At 34.6% G+C, this 24,385-nt stretch overlaps 3 protein-coding genes across 4 annotated transcripts; all 3 read left to right on the forward strand.

The window, feature by feature from the left end:
- The first annotated feature begins 704 nt into the window (after positions 1-704).
- gga3a (golgi associated, gamma adaptin ear containing, ARF binding protein 3a) lies at positions 705-8,700 on the forward strand. Of its 2 annotated transcripts, none has more exons than XM_059571237.1 (17): positions 705-862; positions 1,563-1,647; positions 1,757-1,832; positions 1,906-2,004; positions 2,126-2,249; positions 2,357-2,454; positions 3,039-3,119; positions 3,942-4,079; positions 4,170-4,251; positions 4,352-4,462; positions 4,761-5,024; positions 5,501-5,586; positions 5,697-5,854; positions 6,236-6,498; positions 6,641-6,810; positions 6,991-7,101; positions 7,904-8,700. In XM_059571237.1, the coding sequence occupies exons 1-17, from the start codon at positions 823-825 to the stop codon at positions 8,012-8,014; spliced, it is 2,097 nt and encodes a 698-aa protein (XP_059427220.1). In that variant the 5' UTR covers positions 705-822; the 3' UTR covers positions 8,015-8,700. The 2 variants fall into 2 exon arrangements, with proteins under 2 accessions (XP_059427220.1, XP_059427221.1); XM_059571238.1 differs by having other exon boundaries at positions 6,239-6,498.
- A 1,985-nt stretch (positions 8,701-10,685) lies between these two features.
- Positions 10,686-13,839, forward strand: sumo2a (small ubiquitin like modifier 2a). Its single transcript, XM_059571239.1, has 4 exons — positions 10,686-10,844; positions 11,707-11,835; positions 13,190-13,261; positions 13,351-13,839. Exons 1-4 carry the CDS (start codon positions 10,767-10,769, stop codon positions 13,411-13,413), a joined length of 342 nt encoding a protein of 113 aa, XP_059427222.1. The 5' UTR covers positions 10,686-10,766; the 3' UTR covers positions 13,414-13,839.
- A 2,045-nt stretch (positions 13,840-15,884) lies between these two features.
- Positions 15,885-21,740, forward strand: jpt1a (Jupiter microtubule associated homolog 1a). Its single transcript, XM_059571240.1, has 5 exons — positions 15,885-16,089; positions 18,293-18,432; positions 18,951-19,060; positions 19,179-19,206; positions 19,914-21,740. The coding sequence occupies exons 1-5, from the start codon at positions 16,034-16,036 to the stop codon at positions 20,057-20,059; spliced, it is 480 nt and encodes a 159-aa protein (XP_059427223.1). The 5' UTR covers positions 15,885-16,033; the 3' UTR covers positions 20,060-21,740.
- The last annotated feature ends 2,645 nt before the right edge of the window (positions 21,741-24,385 follow it).

The following is a 24,385-nucleotide window of genomic DNA, read 5'->3' on the forward strand; positions in this document are numbered from 1 at the left end:
TATTAGAATGATTTCTAAAGGATCATGTGATAATGATCCTAAAAATTCAGCTTTGCATCACAGAAATAAATGATTATTTAAAGTATAATAAATTTAAAAACAATTATTTTAAATTGTAATAATATATCACAATATTACATTTTTTCTGTATTTTTGATCAAATAAATGCAGGCTTGATGAGCAGAAGAAACTTCTTTCAAAAACATTAAAAATAGTAATGTTTCCAAACTTTTGGTCTGCACTGTATATATATATATATATATATATATATATATATATATATAGCCTCTCTCTCTCTCTTTCTATCTCTCTCTCTCTCTCACTCTCTCTCTCGCTCTCTCTCTATATATATATATAAATGTGCCGAGCATTGTAAGTTGAATGTTTATACATCAGATTTTGTCATCTTTGAAAAAATACAATCAGATTTAAAGGTTTTGTTGTTGTTATTGTTGAAAAACGAATAAAATGTATAATAGCCTATATACTCAATAAAAATCAAAAGATAATCAAACATCAAGCAAGCAAATAAATAAATGAATAAATAGTGTTTTAACATTATTTCTTATCTTACTTTCTTATCGTATTTCTTTTAAAGACATTTAATAAATGTCTGACAGAAATTATTGCAGCCGTATTGCAAATTTCAATATAATTGCCGCCACCGCGATTTACACCATAGAACAGGTTTGTTTATTCTCGTTCATGACCTCGCTTCCTCTCGGAAGACCACACGCCACTTATTATCATCACAGTATCACGAGAATGTCACATGACGGGAATGTGTAGCTCGCTCTCAGTCAGTTGTGCCACTGTGTGATCATGGCGGATCCGGAAGGAGAGTCACTGGAGTCATGGCTAAGTGAGTAGTTGTGCTAATACAGTAGCAGAATACGACTTAATTTGACTCTGTTACGCCTTTAAGATAAGCAGTCACATTCAGATGCTATTTGTGACCAGTTGTTTTTTCGTGTCTGTGATATACACTGACATGATGCCATGATGGTTAGACGGAAAATAAACTGACCCATCCTAGAATGTATTTTGAGTGTGATAAGTGCTTTCCAATTCAGCCGAATATTTGGGTCGAACGTTTGAACGCGGCTATTATGCACCTAAATGTCTAGGCAGCTTTAAGTTATGAGACAGAAGGATTTTATGATTAGCAAGCTCATCTGTTATCTACCTTTTTATTATTATTATTATTAAACAACTTCTGAACTGCTATTGCCTAAAACAGTTTAACTTAACACTTCTTTGCTATCTCGGAAACGTTAGTTTTAAGTAGGAAACCAATCATTTTGTCTTAAACCTTACTGGCATGTTGCACAGTTAACTGAATGTAAACCTGGAATCATACACTTATGATTGAAAAATGGCTTACTTTCTTCTATCCTGTCTCTTGAGATAAAAACATCTTCTAAATGCACACATTTAAATGTATTAAGAGCTTTTGTTATCTTATAAATATGGTTAACCGAAAGAGTTAAGTGTAAGAGTAGCAACGGGTGAGAAGCTTTTATTTGAAAATTTTGATGTTAGTGTGACTTCCTTCTTGGTAGACAAAGCCACCAATCCTTCCAACAGACAGGAGGAGTGGGAGTATATCATGGGGTTCTGCGACCAAATCAATAAGGAACTTGAGGGGTATGTTTACCTTTTATAACTGGTACATGAAACTGTCTTCTTATTCATTGGGGACACTATGGTTGTTTCTTCTCATCAATCAAGTGAGAATTTTGTCTGTATCTTGCAGCCCACAGATCTCTGTAAGATTATTGGCACATAAAATCCAGTCCCCACAAGACTGGGAATCATTACAAGCACTAACTGTGAGTTTATCTCCTTCTGTCCCTCATATAATTATACTAATAGTCACTTACTAAATATAGATAATTCTTGCAGGTTTTAGAAGCTTGCATGAAGAACTGTGGAAGAAGATTTCATAATGAAGTTGGAAAATTTAGATTTTTAAATGAACTCATCAAAATGGTTTCACCAAAGGTGATGATTTAATTAAACTATCTATTTAATACAGCAAATTCAACACATTCAATTTTTTAATGTCTCCATAATAACACATTTACCTTATTTATGCTTTTATTCTTTTTTTTTAATCCTACAGTATTTGGGAGACAGAGTATCTGAACGAGTGAAGACTAAAGTAATAGAGTTGCTTTACAGCTGGTCAGTTGCTTTACCAGATGAGGCAAAGATTACAGAGGCCTATCAAATGCTAAAGAAGCAAGGTTCTTTCATCACAGATATAAACATTTATAAGAATATCACCTACTTCATTTATGCGTTCCGGGTTTGCTAGCCTGTCTTGTTCAGTCTTTACCACATTCTTTCTCAGGCATTGTAGCAGAAGACCCAGTGGTTCCTATGGACAAGACCCTCGTTCCCTCGCCAAAGCCCAAGAATCCAGTGTTTGACAATGAGGAAAAGAGTAAGGTGAAGAAGCACATTACAGTATTAGAGATTAAACAGTTATTAATCTAAAGCTTAATTAAACTGTGCCGTTATATTTGTTTCTTATTTACAATTTACAAAGTTTAGGTGGAAACTTCAATGGAAGTGATATAACTTCCCAATTCCAGTGGAATTGACTGAGACCAATGCATATAGTAAATATTAAAATAATTAGTTTCAAATGTATAGCCAGAAATGTGTGTTAAAATTATTTGGTAGCCTTTTCTGGGAGAAGTTACATCCAATTTTACCATTTTGTTGCTGTGACAACGTAAGCCAAAACAAAAATAAACTTTGAAAATGTTGTAAAATTATAATTTGAATTAAAATTGATTTAATTAAAAATTTTACTTAAACATTTACAGCTTAAATTTTAGCAGAAAAATCAATGTGAGTGCTTTTATGAAGTAATGTGATTTACAGTTCTTCTTTTTAAAATCTTGCTTAACTTGTACTTTTCCTGGAATTTTCTTTTAAGGGGAACTGTTTTGACCACGCTGTGGGCCAATGCTTATGTAAAGTTATAAACCATTGTCTTTGTCTTTGTTTAAAAATTGTCCCTCCAGCGTCTTGCAGAACTTCTTAAAAGTAAAAAGCCGGAGGATCTTCAAGAAGCTAACCGCATTATTAAGAACATGGTCAAAGAGGTGAGGGCTTGGATACTTTTATAATAATGTTTTAAGAGAATATTTAAAAATTAGTGCTGTCAAACGATTGATTGTGATTAATCGCATCCAAAATAAAAAGTTTTGTTTTACATAATATATTTGTATGTACTGTGTATATTTACTTTGTGTATATAAATGCACACACATGCATGTATATATTTTTTAAATATTTAGACGTATTTACATGCATATTTATATTCATATATTTCATAGAATTTATACATATATTTAATATATAAAGATAACATATTTTTCAAAAATATATACATGCATGGGTGTGTATTTATATACAGGCCTAAATAATAAAAATGCATAGTACACACACGTATATTCTCTAAACAACTTTTATTTTAATTGTGATAAATCGTTTGACAGCACTAGTTAAATGTTTAAAAATATTTTTCAAGCAACAATTATTTGTTTAAAACATAAATTATGAATTTATAAATTTAGCTATGTTTTGGGGGAGATGCACCACATGACATATTCATAAAATATTGTCATAGATTATTTATATTTTAAGAGACTTATTGATCTGGACACATGGTCTGTTATATAATATCATTTTTATCTGCATTTTAGATTTTTTTTGTTGTTGTTGTTGTTTTATAACAATAATTATTAGTTTTGGTATACTTTTCTAAGAAAAAATTATAAGGTATTATACCAAACTATACCAAAATAATATAAAAATGAATTTTAATTAAAAAAAAGCTTGTTTAAGAGAATTGCATCATGTCACGATTTATCGTTTATCATAGGTTTATCAGATGACTTACAGGCCTCTTGCTTTGCTTTCAGGATGAGGCTCTGCAGCAGAAAGTTTCCCATCGTATCAGCACCCTAGAGGAGGTGAACAACAGTGTGAAGCTCCTTAATGAGATGCTAAGTCATTTCAAAAGTGATGAGTCAACGCAAGAAGACAAAGAACTTCTAAAGGTGAGACATCTGAGATTAGATCTGGTCACTGCTGGACTTAACCTGTAATTAAATGTATCTGACCATGTGCAACTTGCTTTATGTTCATAGGATCTGTATAATGACTGTGACAAACTTAGAACTGCAGTCTTCAGACTTGCCACTGAGACAGATGACGATGACAGTGCCTTAGGTAATACTCATTAGTAAACAAAAACTCATTTAGGTCTCAATAATAAATTATTAAAAAAAACCTTTCTTTTACATGTACCTTCTGGTCTTCTTTGGTGCAGGCGATATTTTGCACGCTAGTGATGATCTCTCACGAGTTATCAATTCCTATAAAAAGATTGTTGAAGGACAGACCATTATGACTGACTTACCAGGATCAACAGCTTCAGAACGTATGTATAATGTACCAGAATTCTTACACTTCGTGACTTTATTTTTTTTTTTTTGTGTTTTTTGGAGCTTGCAGGATTTATCAAATTACTGCTCTGGAAATGTAGTTCAGTATGAGTTCATGTTTTTATACATGTGTTTATTCCTGTCATATGCACATAAACTGACAGTCACCACTTATAAGCTACTACTAAATATTGTAGAAACGTAATTTTCTGTAAAGTTGCTTTGCAATGATTTGTATTGTAAAAAGTGCTATACAAATAAACTTGAATTTAATAGAATTTTTCATTTGTTTAGGCACCTCTGACAGAAACTCTTCTGACATTTTGATCGATTTGACTGATCTGGACTCTGGGACCCCTTCACCCCTTAAAAACTTTTTGACTTCACCTCAGCACCCTGATTCTCTACCAGCTGACCTCCTCACACTTACTCCTTTAGTTGGAGCTCAGCCTTCTTCGTCCAACACATCCTCTGGATCATCAAGTTTCCAAACCAGTCCTCCACCAAGCCAGCTTCCCGGCAGTTTTTCTCTTCTAGATGACGAACTTGTTTCATTAGGTAAAAATGGCTTAATAGTACTTTTGAAGTGTATGATAGATGATTTATTAAGAATGTAATACATTACCATTCAGATGTTTGGTGTAAGTAAGATTTCCATTCCAAATAAATGCTATTGTACAAACTTTGTGTTCATCAAAAATCCTGTTAACACGATTTATAATATAAAATTTTAATTCAGAAATTAAAAGCATGTTCATTGTTTTTTTTTTTTTTCTGCTATACAGCTTAAAACTTTATTAGAATACAGCAGAAGGTTCATATGACACTTCAGAATAGATGTAATAAATGCTGAAAATGGAGCTTTGGCATTACAGAAAAAATAACATTTAGAATATGTTAAAATACATACATTCATTTTAATCATTTTATATAAGAATTTGTTTAAAAACAATAAGTATCAAACAGTCACACAGGCCTCATTGTTTTGAGTTTAAGCCAATTTTAATTAACACTTCAAATTGTCTACTTTGCAGGCCTTACTAATCTGGACTCAAACTCAAGCAAGTCAGCAGAAAAGAATACAAAAGAAGGCCAAAGCAATCAGTGGATTTCTTCACAAGTAAGATTGCAAGAGTGCTTGACATTTAGGTTAAACATGCCTTAAAAAAAAATCTGCATCTTATGATATTTAATGTGTACGCATAATTTTTATTTATTTTCTGATGACAGACTTCCAAACCAGTGATGGACCTACTCCGCAGCTCTGCTCCCTTAAATCCTCTCATCTCAACAGCGCCGCCTGCCTCTGAAGCTGCCTCAGTCTTTGACAACTCCCTCCAGCAGAGCTGCAAAGATCTTGCCATGCTGGACCTGGACAAGACTAATAGGTAGTGAGACAATTAAATAAAAAATAGAAATAGCAGTATCGATTAAAAAAGCATCATGGTTTTTATATATTCACACTTTATGATCAACTATTTTCAACTATGATGATAATAAGAAAGGTTTCTTGAGCCCCAAATCAGCATATTAGAATAATTTCTTAAGTGTAATGTGTAAAAAAATACATTAAGTTTCTATATTCTAATGTGTTTGATTGATGCCATTGGTTAAAAACAGTTCTTCAGTTTTGTAGTAGCATTCATACATGGAAGGAAAGAGGCTCAGCTTGCACACTCTATTATTAGAGCCTTTAATTATGATCAAAGTGCTGGAAGTGATTTTTTTTTTTTTTAACCCAACTTATTGTTTGTTCTTTCTGTATAAAGTAGCCAGTCCAATTATTCAAGCTTTGGTAGCAGAGAACTTCGAGCTGGAGAAGAGAACATCCATCCTGCATTAACCACATTCCGTTTGCCCGCTGGAATAACACCAGAGCCCTCTGCTTTAACCTCTGCCAAACCTCAGAGCTTTGCCCCAGACAGCCCTCTCTTCAGATCCCTCTCTCCTACATTACCCACCAGTCAGTCACCCTCAGGCTCGGATATCTCCCTGTCTAGTGTCTTTGTTCCACTGGAGGCCATTAAACCAAGTAAGGCCAGTAAATGAATGTGGTTGCTGTTGATAAAAGGTTCCTCTTGTTCTGATATTAGAGAATTATATCAGTTATTCCAAATTAATTACTTGCATGTTAGGCTTAGTACGGTGTGTCATTTACTTGTATCTTTTCACAGGTAAGGAGTGTCCAGTGACAGTCTATGATAAGGATGGTGTTCGTGTGTTGATGCACTTTGCTACTGACCCCCCGCCTGGTCGCCCCGATGTTCTGGTGGTTGTGGTGTCCATGCTGAACACAGCACCAATGTTGGTGAAGAACGTAGTGCTTCAGGTTGCTGTGCCAAAGGTGAGAGGCTGAAGTTTGCATATTTTTTTTCTGCTTAAGTTTTAACAATAATAATACGTTTACATATATCATTTAAATGGATCCTAACGGTACACAGTTATTGTTTGTGATGGATATGGATTTGTTTGCAGTTGTTTTGGTTCATTTATTTTTGTTACCTCTATAATTTGTGATTGACAGTCTATGAAAGTGAAGCTGCAGCCCCCTTCTGGAACAGAAATGGCCCCCTTTAACCCTTTCATGCCCCCTAGTTCCATTACTCAGATCATGTTGCTGGCTAACCCACTGAAGGTGAAGAAAGATGCACACACGCACACACGCACACACACACGCGGGCACACACACACACACACACACGCATTCATATACTTACATTTACATATACTTAGTTATAAATACTAAAGCTTAACCTTAAAATTAAAAGAAAAACAGAGCTTGAGATTTAAAAACAAATTAATAAATATCTACAAATATTGGTAAAAAAATATTATTGAAAAAAAAAAAGATTTTACAAATAAGTATGTCCGAAACAGTTGTTTTTGTCAGATGGTGCTTATTCTGGGAATGAATTTATCCCCAAAAGACACTTGTCTCAGCATTATTAAGGCATTTGTTAAAGAGAAGTAACTTAATGTCACTATCTCTGTCGCCTATTGTAGAAATAAAATGGGTAATATAAAAAAAAATATATAGCTTTTCTGATATAGTAAGGTTCGGTTTTAATCGTAATAATGAATTTAACTTTTGTCAAAATGTAAAATTAATTGTAATAAAATAAAATAGTTACAAATTGCCATAAAAAATTGATTACTAGGATCAAAAATTACACTTAAATCAGTAAATTATACCAGTAGATCTATCTTTCTTTTTCATAAAAAATCTTATCTGAGCTTTGACCTTGGAAGCACTGAAAAGTCAAGGGAAATGTTTGTCACCATATTTAGAGAACTAAAAGCTCTGTGATATTTTGCACTAGTTAGATGAACGTTAACTAATGTAATTTTGTAAAAAGCAATTTCTTGTGTGCTTACGTGATACAATTTCTATGATTAACTTAATGGTTGTGTTAAATGTGTTTGTGTTTCTTTTGCAGGAGAAAGTGAGAATACGGTACAAGCTGACATTCATCCTCGGAGATCGACAGGTCACAGAGTCTGGAGAGATGGACAAGTTCCCTCCAGTGGAAAGATGGGGTCATTTGTAGCTGTGTAAGCATTAATACTCATGAAGACAAATGAAAAAGTCAGTGTGTAAGTGCATGGATGACCCATTAGCGGTGTCCCCGATGTTACCTTTGACAAATTGGGTGTGACAAACTTGTAAATCCCAATCTTTGCGTAATCCACAAATGTCTAGATGTACTGGTCTTGTTCATTAGATACTGTTATCATTAATATAAATATAAATATGTAGCCTATGAGTCATAATGGGTCATTTTATTGTTAGGCCACAACTAAACTATTCAACTCATACCTCACCCTGAAAGCAGTGGCAGGTAATGTGATGACACTGGACATGTTACATCTTTTCTTTCAATCCATTTTACTTGATGTGATGCACCAGTTGTGTTTTTGTGCTTTATGGGTTTTACATATTTATTTCATTACTATTCAGATTTGTGGTGTTTGACATGGTTGGCCTCACTGGTTTAAAGCCAATTTAATTTGTTTTACATCAGATAACAGTCCCACAAAGTGTGTGTGAAAGATGGTGCAAAGCATACTTGGACTTCGGTATTTTTGGATGAATGCAAAGTATTGGTTTCACTTTTGGCTTTTTTTAGTTGCCTCAGTATTGGTTTGCTTAACTGGATGTGTCCAGCGGTGTGTTTTACTAAATGATTGTGTGCGTGTGTGTGTGTGTGTGTGTGTGTGTGTGTGTGTGTGTGAGAGAGAGAGCGAAAGACATGGGGAAAATCATATTAATAAAATTGACTTTAATTCAATTTAATTTAATTCTTTGAAATTAATTCAAAGAAGAGCTTCATGAATCTTCCAATGATGCTGTTCTTTTTAGATTTCAAGTAAAATTTGCAATTCAACGCAATGTATACGGTTTTAAAGACAAATAAATATATTATTTTGAACAACTGTGTTAATTTTTTGACCTGGCACTTAGTTTACACTGTTTTAGTCCCCACAGGTACTTTATTTGGAAAAATCTAAATATTCGATACAAAAAAAAAAAAAAAAACATTTGTCCCCAGACTGGTTTAATAATAATATTCTTTTGGTTTCTCAACTTGTAAATTCAAATGGTATCTTGCTTTCTTATTCTGAATTCTTAAGTAAATACTGTATACCTTTCACCCCTTGTGACTTTGCTATAGTGATGGATGCCATCCCCAGTGGAGTTCTTTACCCTCTATGTTTCATGGACACATCCCTGTGAAACAGCAACAGGGAAGATTTGCTTACAATATCCTCCTCTGGCAATGTCAAAGCCTTGAAATCCTATACGCTGTGGACGAAGTATAATATTTGTGCTTTTTATAAAGTGCTAATTGCTTTTTTATAAACTTGCTGTTGTGTTAAGAGGATGGGGTTTATTTTAGATTATTTATTACCTCTTCTTTCTCCTTAAATCTAATTTATATATTACCCCTGGCTTAATATTGTTTTTTAGTTCTTTTCCTGGTTCTTTGTATGTTGTTTATATATTTATTGTCGTTATAATCTGTTTTTGAGCTGTAAATATGTGTATTTACCTTTTATATATGTTCAATAAAAAAGGGGGTCAGTAATGGGACTCCGGAAAGCCTTTATATCAGGAGGATCAAGATCATGCTAGCGTGTTGGATAAATCTACAAGGGCATAGCGGAGTACATCCCACCAAGGCCATTTTACAAGATAACTAATTAGGTAAGTGAGATCTTGATGATTGACATAGAAGAGTCAGCAGAGGACATTAAAGAATTAAACCATTCGAATAAGTGAGAGTCTTTGTAAGGCAGCAGAAGAAGTAATTGTAAAAGCAAAACAAGAAGGAAGTTACCAGATCCGTGGTAGAATGATGACTGAATGATGAAGCAATAAAGGAATACAGCTCTGAAAAGGTTAGGAAAAACAGTTTTTAATTATTTTATTGAATATAAGAGGAAACAGGCAATTGTTAGGAAGGTGCAAATGCAAAAAGATATTATTGGAGACAATATTGTGAAAAGTATAAGAGAAGAAACTAAAATAAATTCTGTTTGGGGAATGATCAAGAAGATGAATGGAATAAAAAGAAATAACAGTATTCTGGTTAAAATAAATGGAAATAAACCAGCTGTTTTGGATATAAAAGCTTTTGTAAAAGTATATAGTAATAATGATAATATCCCAGACAGTATGAGAAGGCATAGAGATAATTGTTTAAGAGATAATCAAGAATTATTAGTTCAGGATTATCAGGAAGTACGTTAGATAATGATTTTTCCTTATATGAACTAAAAAGGGCCATTTGGGGGGGCTAAGCAAACCTCCCCAGGGACGGATGATGTGTGCTATGAAATGATTAAGCATCTATCAGATACATCATTGTATATTTTAAGGCTTTTTATAGAATCTGGGATAAAGGGATTTTACTGACAATTTGGAAAAACTCGGGGTCACTTTGTCGGGGGTTATTCTGTGATAACCTGCTGGATGTACATTATCCCTTACTTATCAAGTTAAAATTGGTAAAAGTGTATCTGATCAAGTAGGGGTTTACACAGCAGAGAAGGCTGCAAAATTGTTAGCTACCAGATGGATGGAGGATTCTCGACCAATGAATGTAGTGATATGCTCAGATTCTTTCTCAGCATTATCAAGTCATTTTATTTAATTTTTTTTATACACACACAGAGTAGAATTTTTTATATCCCAATGAGTTCACACTTCAGTCCTGCAGATGGCGGCAATGTTTAGTTTGCAAACCGACAAATAAAAAACAGGGAAAAAGAAGACGGCTCTGGAAATGGACCTTTTAAATGTCGTCATATCCGGCGGCATTACGCGCGTCTTGTGTGTGTGAGGCAAAGGCAGTCATGGCAGACGAGAAGCCTAAGGTGCGTGTGTAGGAGTCTTTATAAATGTTCTAATAAGCACAATAATTATTTGATACATGATGAATGGGTACCATTTATAAAGAACCTATTACCATCTCTCTCTAATTTGTTGTTCAGTAATTCAGTGAAATGATGTTGTCTTTCGTAAAGCTTACGCTAATCCTCTAGTTCGCTAATGTGACTCGCAGCACATACAAACGGCAAGTGCTAAGATAAAACTTACAGTAAACGAAGCACAGTACCAATGGTCCATTACACTTTACCGCGAAACGCGCTCTTCTCTCTCGAGCATACAATCAGTGCCGATTCAGTGCGTCGATTACAAAAACACAAAACAAGGCAGTGTATGTGATAAGGTGTAACTTATTCAGATTTACTCTACTTTCTTCATCTGTTTTAACTGTTGATGAATCATCAATAATTTTTTTAAAGACTTTAATATTTGAGTAGTTGTGTGTTCTTTTATTTTTGCGTTATAATGGGAATCTCAGCGGTTTGCTCTACTGAGACCTACTCTTGCTGTCGTTACTGTATTGTGTGCTGTAAACACTTAATTTGGAATATGCCTACATTATCTTTGTTGTGGTGTCACTATCGTATATCACAGTAAGGTTTTTTTTTTCGTTCTAATGTTCAGTGCATTACTTTGTTAAAAGGCTTAGACTTCAGAGGACAACATTATTTTAGATAGGTTAAGCAGCAAAGTGAACTTGTTTGGACTCTTGTTCACTTAATAAAAACCCTAAATATGTGTATTGTTGTTTGGGTACCTCTTGATTCCTATCATTAAGATGATTGTTGTTTTTGTGTATTTTTTTCATTGCACAAGAATTATTGATGGTAGCTTTATTTCACTTTTCAGGAGGGTGTGAAAACAGAGAATGACCACATAAACCTAAAAGTAGCTGGGCAGGATGGCTCTGTGGTTCAGTTCAAAATCAAGAGGCACACGCCCCTTAACAAACTGATGAAAGCATATTGTGAGAGACAGGTAAGGGTTTTTATGCACATGAAACTACATCATTTACTTTCCCTGACAAAAATTATAATCCTTTGTTTAGGTGGATAGCATATTGCCATATTTGCCAATAATAGATAACATGAAGGTCTGGAAATAATTGATCATAATTTAGAGGTAGAGATAAAAGTCAGCTGTATGTATCTGCAGCAAATGAGCTTGCTTGCTCAACATTTAAACTTAAAATATTAAAATGTCTTTTAAAATGTTTAGTGTAAGGTAGTTCAGGATTGCATTATCAGTTCTTCTGAAACCTTCTACCTGTAAGTCATGCAGAGGCATGCTCAGCATGTGCAGTAGATTTAGCCTGCCAACTGCACCAAATGCATGAACACTTAATTCCTTTAACATGCTAAAACTAATTGGAATATTTATGATTGAACTTTGGTTATAGTTAATTCTAAATTATTAGACTCATGCAAAAGATAAGGCCCATTCTCATTCCCAGATTTTCACCAGATTTCAGCTGGACCTAGCTCTGTGATCATTTATAAGGACTTATATTGATGATGTTATAAGGACTAATATTGATGTGTTCTAAGAAGCTACATCCATGAGGTTTCTATAAACATGTACACCATTATTACTCTGTGGTTAAACCAAGAAAAATAAATACTGATAGCATCTCATATATATATATATATATATATATATATATATATATATATACACTCACACACACACACACACACACACACATATACATATATACATATATACATATATGAAAAGGTTGGTAGGTTGCATGAAAGCAGGAAGTGTAGAAGTACAAAAATGTTCTTTAACCTAGAACAGGATGTTGTCTTCATCCGTTGTGGTAAAAAGTTGAAGGTCAGGTAATCTGTTATGAGTACGGAGAAAGAAAAGGTGAATTATTAAAAATAGTTGGCAGTTTGACATAAATGTAAATTCAGAGACATTCAAAATCTGTCCAAGTTTGAGAGTTTGTTGTTTTTAAGACCGAGATCTCCAACCCTGCTCATTGACAGCTCCTGTCCTGCAGAATTCTGTTTCAATCCCAAACAATCCTATCTGAACCAGCTAAAGGTGTTCAGGGTTTCTTGATCATTACAGACAGGTTTGTTGGAGCAGGGTGGGATCTGAAGTCTGCAGGATGCTAGCTTTTGCAAGGTTGGACATACCTGTGTTTTAAGATAAAATGTATTTAATGTTAAAATTAGGCCATGTCATTCCGAAGCCAGACATTCTATACAATACATGATTTGTTGAGTGGTCACTGACTGCATTTTGGAAGATATGCTGGAGGTAATGCTATAGTTTACACTTCACTTAACTCTTAAGTCCACATTTTCTCTGTTTTGAACAGGGGCTAACAATGCGGCAGATTCGGTTCCGGTTTGATGGGCAGCCAATCAATGAGACTGACACTCCAGCTCAGGTATAGTTCACTGATATGACCAGTTCTGAATGTTTCCATCCTTTAAGTATGCTACAAAGTCTGATTTATTTAATTTTTTCTATTTCCAGTTGGAAATGGAGGACGAGGATACAATTGATGTATTTCAGCAACAGACAGGGGGCATGATGTAAATAAGTTAACTCTGTCCTCTATCATCACAGTCCTCCCTGTTTTCTCTTTATACGTTTAGGCTGACCTCTCTCCTCATTGCCAGAAGCTTGCTTAAAATGGCCATCAGTTCTCACAAATCCAATGAATGATGTTGTAAACATATTAGTATATTTTTCATCAGATGTGGACCTAAGAGTGTCAAGACTAAAATGCTTTTGATCAGTGATCAGATCTTTTTTTTTTTTTTTTTTGGTAGATTGAATTTTGGTCCCTGTCAGTGCTAAAGTACTATTTTGTTTGCTCAGTGCCATTGGGCTTTTTATATATATTTTATATACATTGGTGTATTTTCTCTTGTACTCAGGCCTATTTTATTCAGTAACTTGTGTTGTGAAATGAAATGTCAGTAAGATTTTGTGTTGGAATAAAACTTTTTTTTAAAAGCACTCGAGGTAGATCTTTAGTTGCTTTTAGTCTTTCTTTTTAGAACTCCATTATTATTTCCCTTAATGGAACTAACAGCAGTTGTAGTTTACAAACACCTTGCAGAATTAAAAAAATATAACCAGAAAGGGGCTCCTGAAACACAAAAATGCTGAATTTGTGTTGCACTTAGTAAGCGGTCACAAAAGTTTACATGTAAAAGCATTTATGATTTTCTGTATATTTAAAAAAAAAATTGTTTTGACAAAAACAGGGTAGTTCGGTTTGTAAAATGTCCCTCCCCAGTTAAAGAATAATATTAATATAAAGTTATTGATCAAAAATTTCATGTACTGTATACAGTTGAAATTCAAATGTATACAGTTGTGCTCAAAATTATTCATACCCTTGGTAAGTATGATCGAAGGTGGCTCTTGATCTTTTATTTTAAAAATGTAGAAAAACTTAATGTTTCATTGGAGAATAAGAATTTAAAATGGAGGGATAATCTCATTGTTAAAATATTTTTCTTCAACACACATTGACCACAATTAATCATACCCTTTATTCATTACTCTTTGTAACCTTTTCCCAAGATCTGAGTTTTCAAGAACACTTGATAAGAGATCAGAGACCATTCCTTCATCTAGAACCTCTTCAGATTCCCAGCTCCATGTTGGTGGTGCTTCTCTTCAGTTCACCACACTCATTTTCTACAGAGTTCAGGTCAGGGCACTGAAATGGCCATGGCAGAATATTTGTTTTGTGCTCACTGACCCGTTTTTGTTTTGATTTTGATGCTTGTTTTTGGATTATTGTCCTGTTGAAAGATCCAACCACAGTCCATTATTAGATTTCTAGCATAGACCATTCATTTTTATCTGTTGGTATTTGATAAAAACCACTGGTGTCTGTCTGAATAACATATCCAGTATCTATTGCAGAAAAAGAGGATACAGCAGTATATTTCATTGATCACATGGGGTAACTTTTACTGATCTGCGCACCAAACCCATCTTGAGTGTTTGTTTTTAAAAAGCTCATTTTTTAGTTTCATCTCTCTATAGAAGCCAGAGCCGTTTGAAGTTCCAGTCATGTCTAGCAGATCAATAGGCTGGAGTTTGTTTTTGGATGAGTGTTTTTTTTTCTTGATTATTATCATGATGAATATTTGAATTTTTCGATACTTCAGCTCTCTGTCTTTTGCTGCATCAGAAATATATTATTGGATTTTACTCATTGTGGTCAACGATTAAAGGGAATTTGGCCTTTGTGTTCCTTATATTTATATCCCTTTGAAACGGGAAGCCATTGCTGGAAAATAATGTTGCTAGTTGCCCTGGTGTAATAAAAAAATCTAAATATGAATAGAAATATAATTCAGAAATATTTTAATCATAATAATTTCTAGGGGTACAAATAACTGTGGCCATTGTATATTAGAGAGAAAAAAAAAAAAAAAAAAATTCACAATGTGATTTCCCCACACTCCCAGGTTTTAGCCTATTAGCCTAAATGTTAGAATTTGTATTTATTTATTATTTTTTAAATTAAGGATCAAATGGACAAACAACGCTGACTTATTTTCTGGGCTGCCTTTGATCGTATTTACCAAGGATATGAATATTTTTTGTGCACAACTGGGGCTACGTTTTTAAGTTATTATATTTTAAATTCAAAAAGTTAATGATTGTATTATTACGTAGGTAATCAATAACTTGTTTTGGTGGATGTTCATGAGTGTCGTGTTTGTCCTGAAAATTCTCCAGGTCCGACTTGTTTGCCTTTTCTCTCTCTTCCCAGCAGAGAGTTATTTTGATTCTGCATAAGATACTTTAGTTTTACCCAGAAAAATATCATCGTGTTTACCGGCCCTCGTTAAATGTTTGCACATTGTGTTTAGTTTTGTATGGGTCCTTCAGTTGCCAGCAGGTTCAAAATTTTACAGCAAACTGTTTATCTGAAAATACACCGCGGTAGTTTAAAGTTTATACCAGAATCAGAATTTTCACAAAAACAGTTTGCAGTCTGTCGCCGCCCTAGAGGCGAATCTGCAGAAGTGCAGCACTAATCGCGTCTTTTGGGCGTGTGCAGGAGCGCAGATTCAGCACCAAGAGACTGATGACCAGAGCAGGAGACGCTCTTTGTGGCTTGATGACAATAATCTGTCGAATATAGTTTGGGAAAAGCCGTGAACAGAAGCTTTGAGTGTTCAAGATGACGACCACCACCAATTTCCAAGGCATGGAACCGACCGCGAGGAGCAGCTCCAGGTGCTGATAGATGTCTATAGGAAGATAACAATGCCCACGCGCTTTAGGTTGTAGCAACCAGCAAATTATTTAATTGCTATGATCTCTAAAGACGTTATCTGAGCTGTAATATTACTGACAAAAGACGAAATTACTCTAGTTAAAACGATACTGGCGTAAAAACGGTTGGCGATGCTGATGAGAAATAAGCACCATCTTGGGTACAAATACTGCGTTTTGGGATACAATGGTACACACTAGCTGAAAGGAAAAAAGTTTATTGGATTTTAAAAGTCCTTCAAAACAGCATTTTCTGGTTTATAAAATGCCTCTTTTATTGTTCTTATATGTGCATCCATCCGGGAGTGTTCAAAAATCTAGCTTCCTATCTAGACATCTTTGTGGGGACGCTAGATGCGCGTGGTGCATTTTTGGGGCAACACTAATGTCGCTTTTCAAGTAAGCTCGATGTGTATTATAATGCTTTAAAATGATGTCTATAGGCAGCCAACTCGCAAGGCTTTGTGACACGGCCTCAATTGACTGCAGCATCCCCAAACGAAAACCCACAATTAATCACATAATTGATGAGTAATTAATACAGCTTCTTTAATGCATTATGTCAGTCTTTTGTAATTCTGAAACCAGTCCCTGTCCAGGTTTTCAGAGCACGGGAGGATGCTTGAGCGCATGTGTGTGTATTTTGGTTGGGTGCGGTTCAGTCGGTGTAGTAAAGAATTGTATCACGTTTCCTGTTGTATCCGTCTTATTTCATTAACTGAATGCATTAATGACGTGCAGATTAGTGAATTCGTCACCGTTTATCTATCGTTTCATCTGTAAGCCAGAATGGTGGAGGGAGATTTATTTCAGCTTGCTGTTTTAGCTCAGTTCATTAGGCTTTATTGGCATGAACAGTACGAGGAATATTTTGATTAATAGAATATATTTAATAAGCTAAAGCTAACTAAACCAAAAAATACAGGTGCATAAGGAATTAGGATATAGTAAACTATAAAGCTTATCAACCCTTCTTCTGAACAATTATATTTAGATGAAAAGATATAGTTGACCCCCACACAAACTAATTTTATTTTCTCTCTACTAAAGCCACAGTGTTTTTCCCCTTAAATGTGCACTCAGTAGATTGTAGATGTTACTCAACACTCTACCAGTAAAGAGATTATAAGGACCTTTGAGAATTATATAATCATAAATTAAAATGAAATATTGATGCTTACATGAGATGGAGACTTGATTATATTTCATAAATAACAAAAAAAAAAAAGGTTTTATTTACCCTTCATTGGTCAAGCTTACAGGGAATGAACAGTAGGATAAACCATCAACGAAAGCAATGAAATGTTAAAATAAAAGGAAACAAGTTAACTCAATGCACTAAACTAAACTAGTGATCAATTACTGCATGCTACAGATGAATGAAACGCATGAGGAAGATGAGCAATGCAACAGTTCACAAGAATTCACAAGAGGGTAATTCCAAAATAGACAAGAAGTAAACACTCCTATATGGATATCTGTGTCTACACAAAACCACAAAACCGACATAAAACAATGTAGCATACATGCCAGATCAGTATGTGGCACTGTAAATCTGCCACAGAGATAGACTAAAAACGGAGAAGACTTGGATAAAACGTGTAAACCTTGTGCGCAGTATACAAATGAACATGGAAAAATAAATGTATTAATATGTGTTAATTTTAGTTAATAAAAAGACAATAGTTCAGTGTTTGTTCATGTTTTTGTTGGTGTTACGTGATGTAGCAGTGTCTGACTAGGGGCATGACATGGGCTGATAACGTCATCGTTTCAGAAAAAATACGAATTCACTGTCCAGACAAAAACGCAAGGGCGGTGTTTTCAGATTTATCCACTCTGGGACCCAGTTAAAAAATATATTGGTTTCAGTCTCCCAAAACACCGGATCCATGTGGATGAAACACCAATACGATACAAAATGTATGTGTATACAGCGAAACGCTTCTCCGTTTGGACAGGGGCCTAAAGTGCTAATGAGGGACAGACAGGTAGGATGAACTGATGAAGACACAGGTGTACTGACTAACATCATCAGACATGGGGAAAAACTGGGTCACACTGAACACACGGGGAATGAAAACACAACACAGCAATCCAAGGGTGTGACAGTTACAAAAGTTACATTTTTGACAACATATTTTGTATTTGTTTTCCTTCCCAGAGTGCTGCGTCCACCAGGTGGAGGTTCAAACATCTGCTTTGGCACAGATGAAGAGAAACCTGTGAAAAAAAACAAAATGGCATCTAGTATATTTGCTGAACCTGAGGACCCTCATGCACATCGAAGGAACAATCCACCAAGTGCTGTTTTTTTTTTTTTTTGACTGATATCTCATCTTTCATCTCTTTAATAGGCAGTGTCATTCAATTGTGTTTAAATTGGATAAACATTAGAGAAAACGATGATAAATATTTTAATGATTGTGTATGTCTATGCACTGCTTCAAATCTCATACTTTTTCAGAGATAAACAACTGGTACCTTGTGATATTTGTGATACTTGTGATTACAAACCAAATACAGTTTGAGTTCCACATCTGAAAACTTGCTAGGTCTTGCTGATTCTTAAACACACACAAGACTGCACAATGTGCTTATAATGCTGAATCTTGGCTAATGTTTTCTGTTTTTATGTATATTTTGTAACAAAGGTTCACAGGTTGTCATGTGAAATAAGAATTTCAGATCATTTCATGTATTTTTCACAAAAACATTTATTATTTGCAGGTCAAAGCATGATTTTTGTGATATAGTCCTATTAGATATTGTTCACTATTGTTTATAACCGCAATGCACATGAACTTTTATTTGTTTTAAAGGTGGGAAGCCTACAGGTGTGTTGTGTGGAGAACCATCTGCCCCTCTCAGAAGATGTACTGCTCAACCAGCCAACCAAAGTAACACCACAGTCGAAAATAATGTTACCGTGGTAAGAGACAATTTCATTACTGAGTGAAAACAAACTTGTAACCTTGGATGGACTTTAATACTAACTTATGAAGTTTAAAAAAAAATATTGCTGAGAATGTGCTTTATTTTCTGCACAGAATGGCGAGGAAGACTCAATGACTGTTGGTGAGTGTTCTGACATATATTTGACATTACACTTTTTCATAAAAAAAAGATATCAAAATATCAAAAGTCACGTAAACTAACACAGACACTCTTTTCTTGAAGATGATCTTTTTATGACAAATCAATGAATTCAGGTTGTAAAATGTCCCTCCCCAAGAATAATAATATTAATATAATTTTATATTTAGAAATAAATATTTAATGATATTTGAAAAAGAAAAGCAACAATAACAACTTTATATTATATAAAAAAATGTATTCAGGCTTCAACATGAATACAGTTAGTTATTCTTTAAGAACTCAGCACATGTTCTAGATTTTTCTATATATATATATTTTAAATGCTTTTGATTTGGATAATTTTTACTTAAGTGTGAAATACACTACCAACTTTACCAACCATACAATTACAGACTTTGTAATTAGTACAATATACAATAATACAATATGATGGATATTTTCTGCAGACTGACTCTGACTTTTGGCATCTAGTGTTGATTTATCCAAACTCTAAACGGGGAAATCGGGGCAAAATTTGTGTAGTCTATTCCTGCCTTAAATCTCACCCTTGTTATAAACTGATCAATGACATACAGTAGTATAAAAAGTTTTTTCCTGTAATTATCTAAATAATTAACATGGCATTAATATTTTTCATTATAATAATTTTTATTTATTATAATATCTTTTTAATTTTATTTTCACAGATAGCACAGAACATCCTGAACCTATTCAGGAGCAGGATGACACACCAGCTCCACCTTGCCTCTCTGCAACAGAGCAGCCTGCAGCTGGGGTTCCTTCTGGCCGTAGAAACCCACCAGGGGGCAAATGTTCTCTCATCTTAGGCTAAAGATTTTCCTCACTAAAGGATAAGATCTGGGCCTATGTAAAATGAGCATCTCAGTGTAAATGTGCTGTTCTGTGGTCAGTGCCCATCCTCTGCATAACACTATTCATAAAATTACATAAACCACAGAGAACAGATTAAGATCAGGACGGTTTAGACAGAGAAGCGTGCCACAAATCTCTGAGCTGTGATTTGTTCAAAGAATACCTTTGAATGTGTTAAGTGTTGGTCACTCAGTCAAGCCTTTACTAAGATCAGACCCTTAAGGAAAAACTGATCCCGGGGTGTGCACTGCTACTCTTAGATACTGCAAACCATAGGCCAAAATATTCCATCAAACTTCTCCAGTCATTAGGTTTTTTTTCATCGATTGTACGCCTATGAAATGTCTCCCTTACTCAGTGTTGGTCTCTCTTTTTTATGTGTTGTTGGAATTTTATGAGCTGTGGTGACTGATTTGTGGTGCCTCAGTCCTGCTGGTTAAGACACAAGATTTTAATAATTCCATATCACATCCATAAAAAAAAAAAAATGTCTGAAACATTTGTAGATGTAAAGAAAAATGTATCAACATCGATTTACTGATAGCTGAAGGGATATTTAGTACAAAAGAACAACAAAAACACAGTTACACATACATTAAAGAGTTAAAAGAGCAACAAACACAAGAGTGCAATTAAATATTACCTTCTAGTCACTAACAGGTGTGCCAGAAAAGGTGCATGCGAGCAAGCTGTTATTTATTTGTTGTTGTTAAAAAAGTTATGAAATGTGCAAAAATACAAACAAGTACAGTCATTGCATCCAATATGTCATCAAGTAGTCCAGTTTCAACAAAAAACATTTAAAGTTCTTATTGCCTTATTATTTTTGACGTATGCCAAAAAGGTGCTGTATTATTCTTTGACTCCATGGAGGAAGTGTGTAATAGAGTCTGTTCATTTTTTTTCATGTACATGAGCTTTTCTCAAATAAAAAAAAAAAAAAGTAAAATTATTTTTGTCTATTGTCATGAGAAAAGAAACATTACTATTATCCAACATTATACCTTAACAGGGATACTCCTACTTTTCCATATCCATAATACATACCCAGAAGTTTAGATGTTAAGTGTTTACTTAGTAAGTCATAGTGAAAGTGAAAGCAGCTCAAAGCCACACTGCTTTACACAAAGCTCTCACGTCTACAGGTGGCAGCAATGTCCTGCTTTAGGTCATTTGATTTTGACAGGCTTTTATTTTTTTACTCAGTACCCACTTTCACATTGCAGTCTGTAGGGGGAACTATACATAAACTAGTGGTTGTCTGCTGGTTAAAAACATAAAACGTATTTTGGTTGACATTAAACACAGTCCCTAGAATTGACTATTTGTTCTAGTTTTAGTATGTGATATTATTATATGTTGATGTTAGTAGACTAATCTTAGCTAGAAGGAGTGTATTTTGGCATTTGCATAAAATCAAATAAAATATATGCCAGTAGCTCTCCTGTGCATTGCATATTGCTTGCTCTTGATCATTAACAAATATTAAATAATGAGATACTTAAAAGAATGTGTAACAGTTGTAATTTCCAGATTGTCTTTGAAATATGAACTTAATTGTTTTAATGTGTTATGTAGTGATTTCAATGTAAGATAGCCTTGTAGAGCCTCTTACTGTTTTATCACCACAAGGAAGACGTGAAATAAAAGGAGTTTTATTAACAAAAGAACAGACAAGAGTAATCGGTGTCTTTTTTCATAAGATAATGCTAATAGTAACATCCAAACCAAACACTTGCATTTATCAATCTTTTGCACGTTATCCATGCATTGTGTCCATTTGGTAGTTTCGGGAAGTAATAAGGTAAACCATATTCTAGATTTAATAAACAAGGAGGAGTGGGATCTGTTTCACAGTCTAGAACCAAAAGCACTGGTGAACGATGAACTTGTGAGCACCGAGAAGGTCTTTGGTCTGGAACCCACAGCAGGAGGAGCCTTGAAGGTGAAGCTTCTCAAATTGTTGCAGAAGATGGGGGGCACTAAGCCTGGTCATCGTTTCTGATGCTGTTTTCAAACTCGCTTCTTCATTTGCTTCTTTCAGAACCTCTTTGTTTCTCCTTACAATCATTTAATCTATCCTGAGAAGGAGGGATTTCCATGTTGGCAGCAGTTTGATTGGTTGATGCTGTCGCAGGTGCCCACGGTATGGTCCCTCTCTGGCATGAGGTCTATTTTCATAGTTTAAAAGGGACAGTTAACCAAAAAAAGAAAATTCTGCCATTACAGTTTTTCTCAGTCGCTTTGGTACATTTCTCAAATCATCCTTGACATTTGCAAAACAGTAAGTGCATTTCTCAAAACAACTCGTACAAATAGCAAAACATCATGGATTACCTGAAAAAGCCAGTCTCCTGCTCAAAATCCTTAGTTCATCTCTCAAAAATTAAATATCTACGTCAAAGAACATGTCAGTGCCATCAGAATGACAAGTCCTTGTGTCATAGTTTACGGATAAGACAGTCAAATTGCTTAGTCATGTTGTCAATATAACAGTGTACTCTGGAGCGATGTTCTGATGTAAACTATGGCAACATTTTGGATGACAGTTACTGTATTGAAGAGTATGCATATATCCATTTCAAAAGTACACATTTACACATTACTGTATGTGGGATATTACAGTTTTTCTCAATTGCTTTGGCTCAGTTCTCAAATGATTTTTTTATTTCCCAAAACATTAAGTTCAGATCTCTGAACAATTCGCTTCTTTTTTACATCAGATTGGAATTTCTTATTGATTTGAGCAAATTGCAAATGCTTTGGCACATGTGTGCAAAGAGTACATACAACTGTCTGCAGTTTGGACAACAAATAATTGCATATGGCTTGTTGATCAAAACTGATGACTCGATTCTCACTTACACTGTCAAACACTTCAGAACTTCTCAGACATTTTTTATTGTGTAAGCCATCACATTCAAAACGATCTATTCAATTATCATAATTAGTATACATGAATGTATATTCTAAAATATATCTGACATTGACATTATTTGTAATGTCTGCTAAATTGGCACATGACCTCTAATTGCATTCGCAATCTAATTGCAAATTACCTCTAATATGAATCAACCATTTAACCAGTTAACCAATCAACTTTGGGAGTATATATATATATATATATATATATATATATATATATATATATATATATATATATATATATATATATATATATATATATATATATGTAGATTGCCCACAGCACAATCACTGCTGTAGAAGTTTTTGAGAATGGAGGACGTTCACAACCCTGAACTGCAGCAACATGCTCGTGGAAGAGCAATTGGAAGGCGTGTAAGAATACGTGGTGGTGGTAGAGGAAGAAATAATCGAGGAAGAGGTGGAAATAGAAGAGTCAGAGTCTCTGATGAAATCAGAGCCACACTTGTGGATCATGTCATAAATCATGGTTTTACAATGGAAGAGACTGGTCGAAGAGTACAGCCTAATGTAAACAGGTCCACAGTGTCATCAGTTGTGCAAACGTTTCGTAGGGAAAACAGGTAAATATGTTTTTTTTTGTTTTACAGTATGTAAAGTATTTTTACAGTATAAACAACAATATTGTAAAGGTAAATGCAAGTCTATTTGTTTATTCTATAGAACTGCACGACAACCTCATGCTGGTGGCAGAGCAGCAGTATTTAACCAACTGCAAGAACAAGAAATTTGCAACATGGTCATAGCCAACAATTCCATCAGGCTAAGAGAGATCCAAAGTGCAATCATAAATGACTAATGTCTTTGCAAACATAAATTCTGTCAGCATTTCCACCATAGACAGAGTTTTAAAAAGACATCAGATGACTATGAAACAGCTCTATAAGGTGCCATTTGAGAGGAACAATGAAAGAGTCAAGGCGTTGCGGTACCAGTATGTCCTGGTAAACCATTGGTGTGCACTTAGTGAGTTTTCCGGTTTTTCTAAGATGCCTGTATTACTTTACTGTAAGTTTCAGAAACCCATAAGAAAATACATTTACTGTTACATTTTTTCTGTGTTTCTTCATAGAGAATCATGGAGTTAGAAGTACATGAAATGACCCACATTCTTGTTTTTGTGGACGAGGCTGTCCAAAGGCCGGAGACGTGGTCGCAATCTCATTGGACACCGAGCCACAATTGACACACCAGGCCAACGTAGGGCCAATATTACAATGTGTGCTGCCATTTCAGAGAACGGTGTGAGCACACATATTCCACACATTGGGCCCTATAATACCCAACTTCTCCTGGCCTTCTTAAATGCACTTTACAGAAACCTGATTCCAGAACAAGA

The sequence above is a fragment of the Carassius carassius genome, chromosome 17, assembly GCF_963082965.1.
Source record: "Carassius carassius chromosome 17, fCarCar2.1, whole genome shotgun sequence".
In the NCBI taxonomy this organism is placed as follows: domain Eukaryota; kingdom Metazoa; phylum Chordata; class Actinopteri; order Cypriniformes; family Cyprinidae; genus Carassius; species Carassius carassius.

Bases quoted from the DNA above. Each gene is read 5' to 3' on its own strand.
- gga3a (XM_059571237.1), top strand. From the start codon at position 823: ATGGCGGATCCGGAAGGAGAGTCACTGGAGTCATGGCTAA. The intron at 1,833-1,905 runs GTGAGTTTATCT...TAATTCTTGCAG, and splicing joins AATCATTACAAGCACTAACT to GTTTTAGAAGCTTGCATGAA. The intron at 6,811-6,990 runs GTGAGAGGCTGA...TGTGATTGACAG, and splicing joins TTCAGGTTGCTGTGCCAAAG to TCTATGAAAGTGAAGCTGCA.
- sumo2a (XM_059571239.1), top strand. From the start codon at position 10,767: ATGTCGTCATATCCGGCGGCATTACGCGCGTCTTGTGTGTGTGAGGCA. The intron at 11,836-13,189 runs GTAAGGGTTTTT...TGTTTTGAACAG, and splicing joins AAGCATATTGTGAGAGACAG to GGGCTAACAATGCGGCAGAT. The intron at 13,262-13,350 runs GTATAGTTCACT...TTCTATTTCCAG, and splicing joins AGACTGACACTCCAGCTCAG to TTGGAAATGGAGGACGAGGA.
- jpt1a (XM_059571240.1), top strand. From the start codon at position 16,034: ATGACGACCACCACCAATTTCCAAGGCATGGAACCGACCGCGAGGAGC. The intron at 16,090-18,292 runs GTGCTGATAGAT...TTTCCTTCCCAG, and splicing joins ACCGCGAGGAGCAGCTCCAG to AGTGCTGCGTCCACCAGGTG. The intron at 18,433-18,950 runs GTGCTGTTTTTT...TTTGTTTTAAAG, and splicing joins TCGAAGGAACAATCCACCAA to GTGGGAAGCCTACAGGTGTG.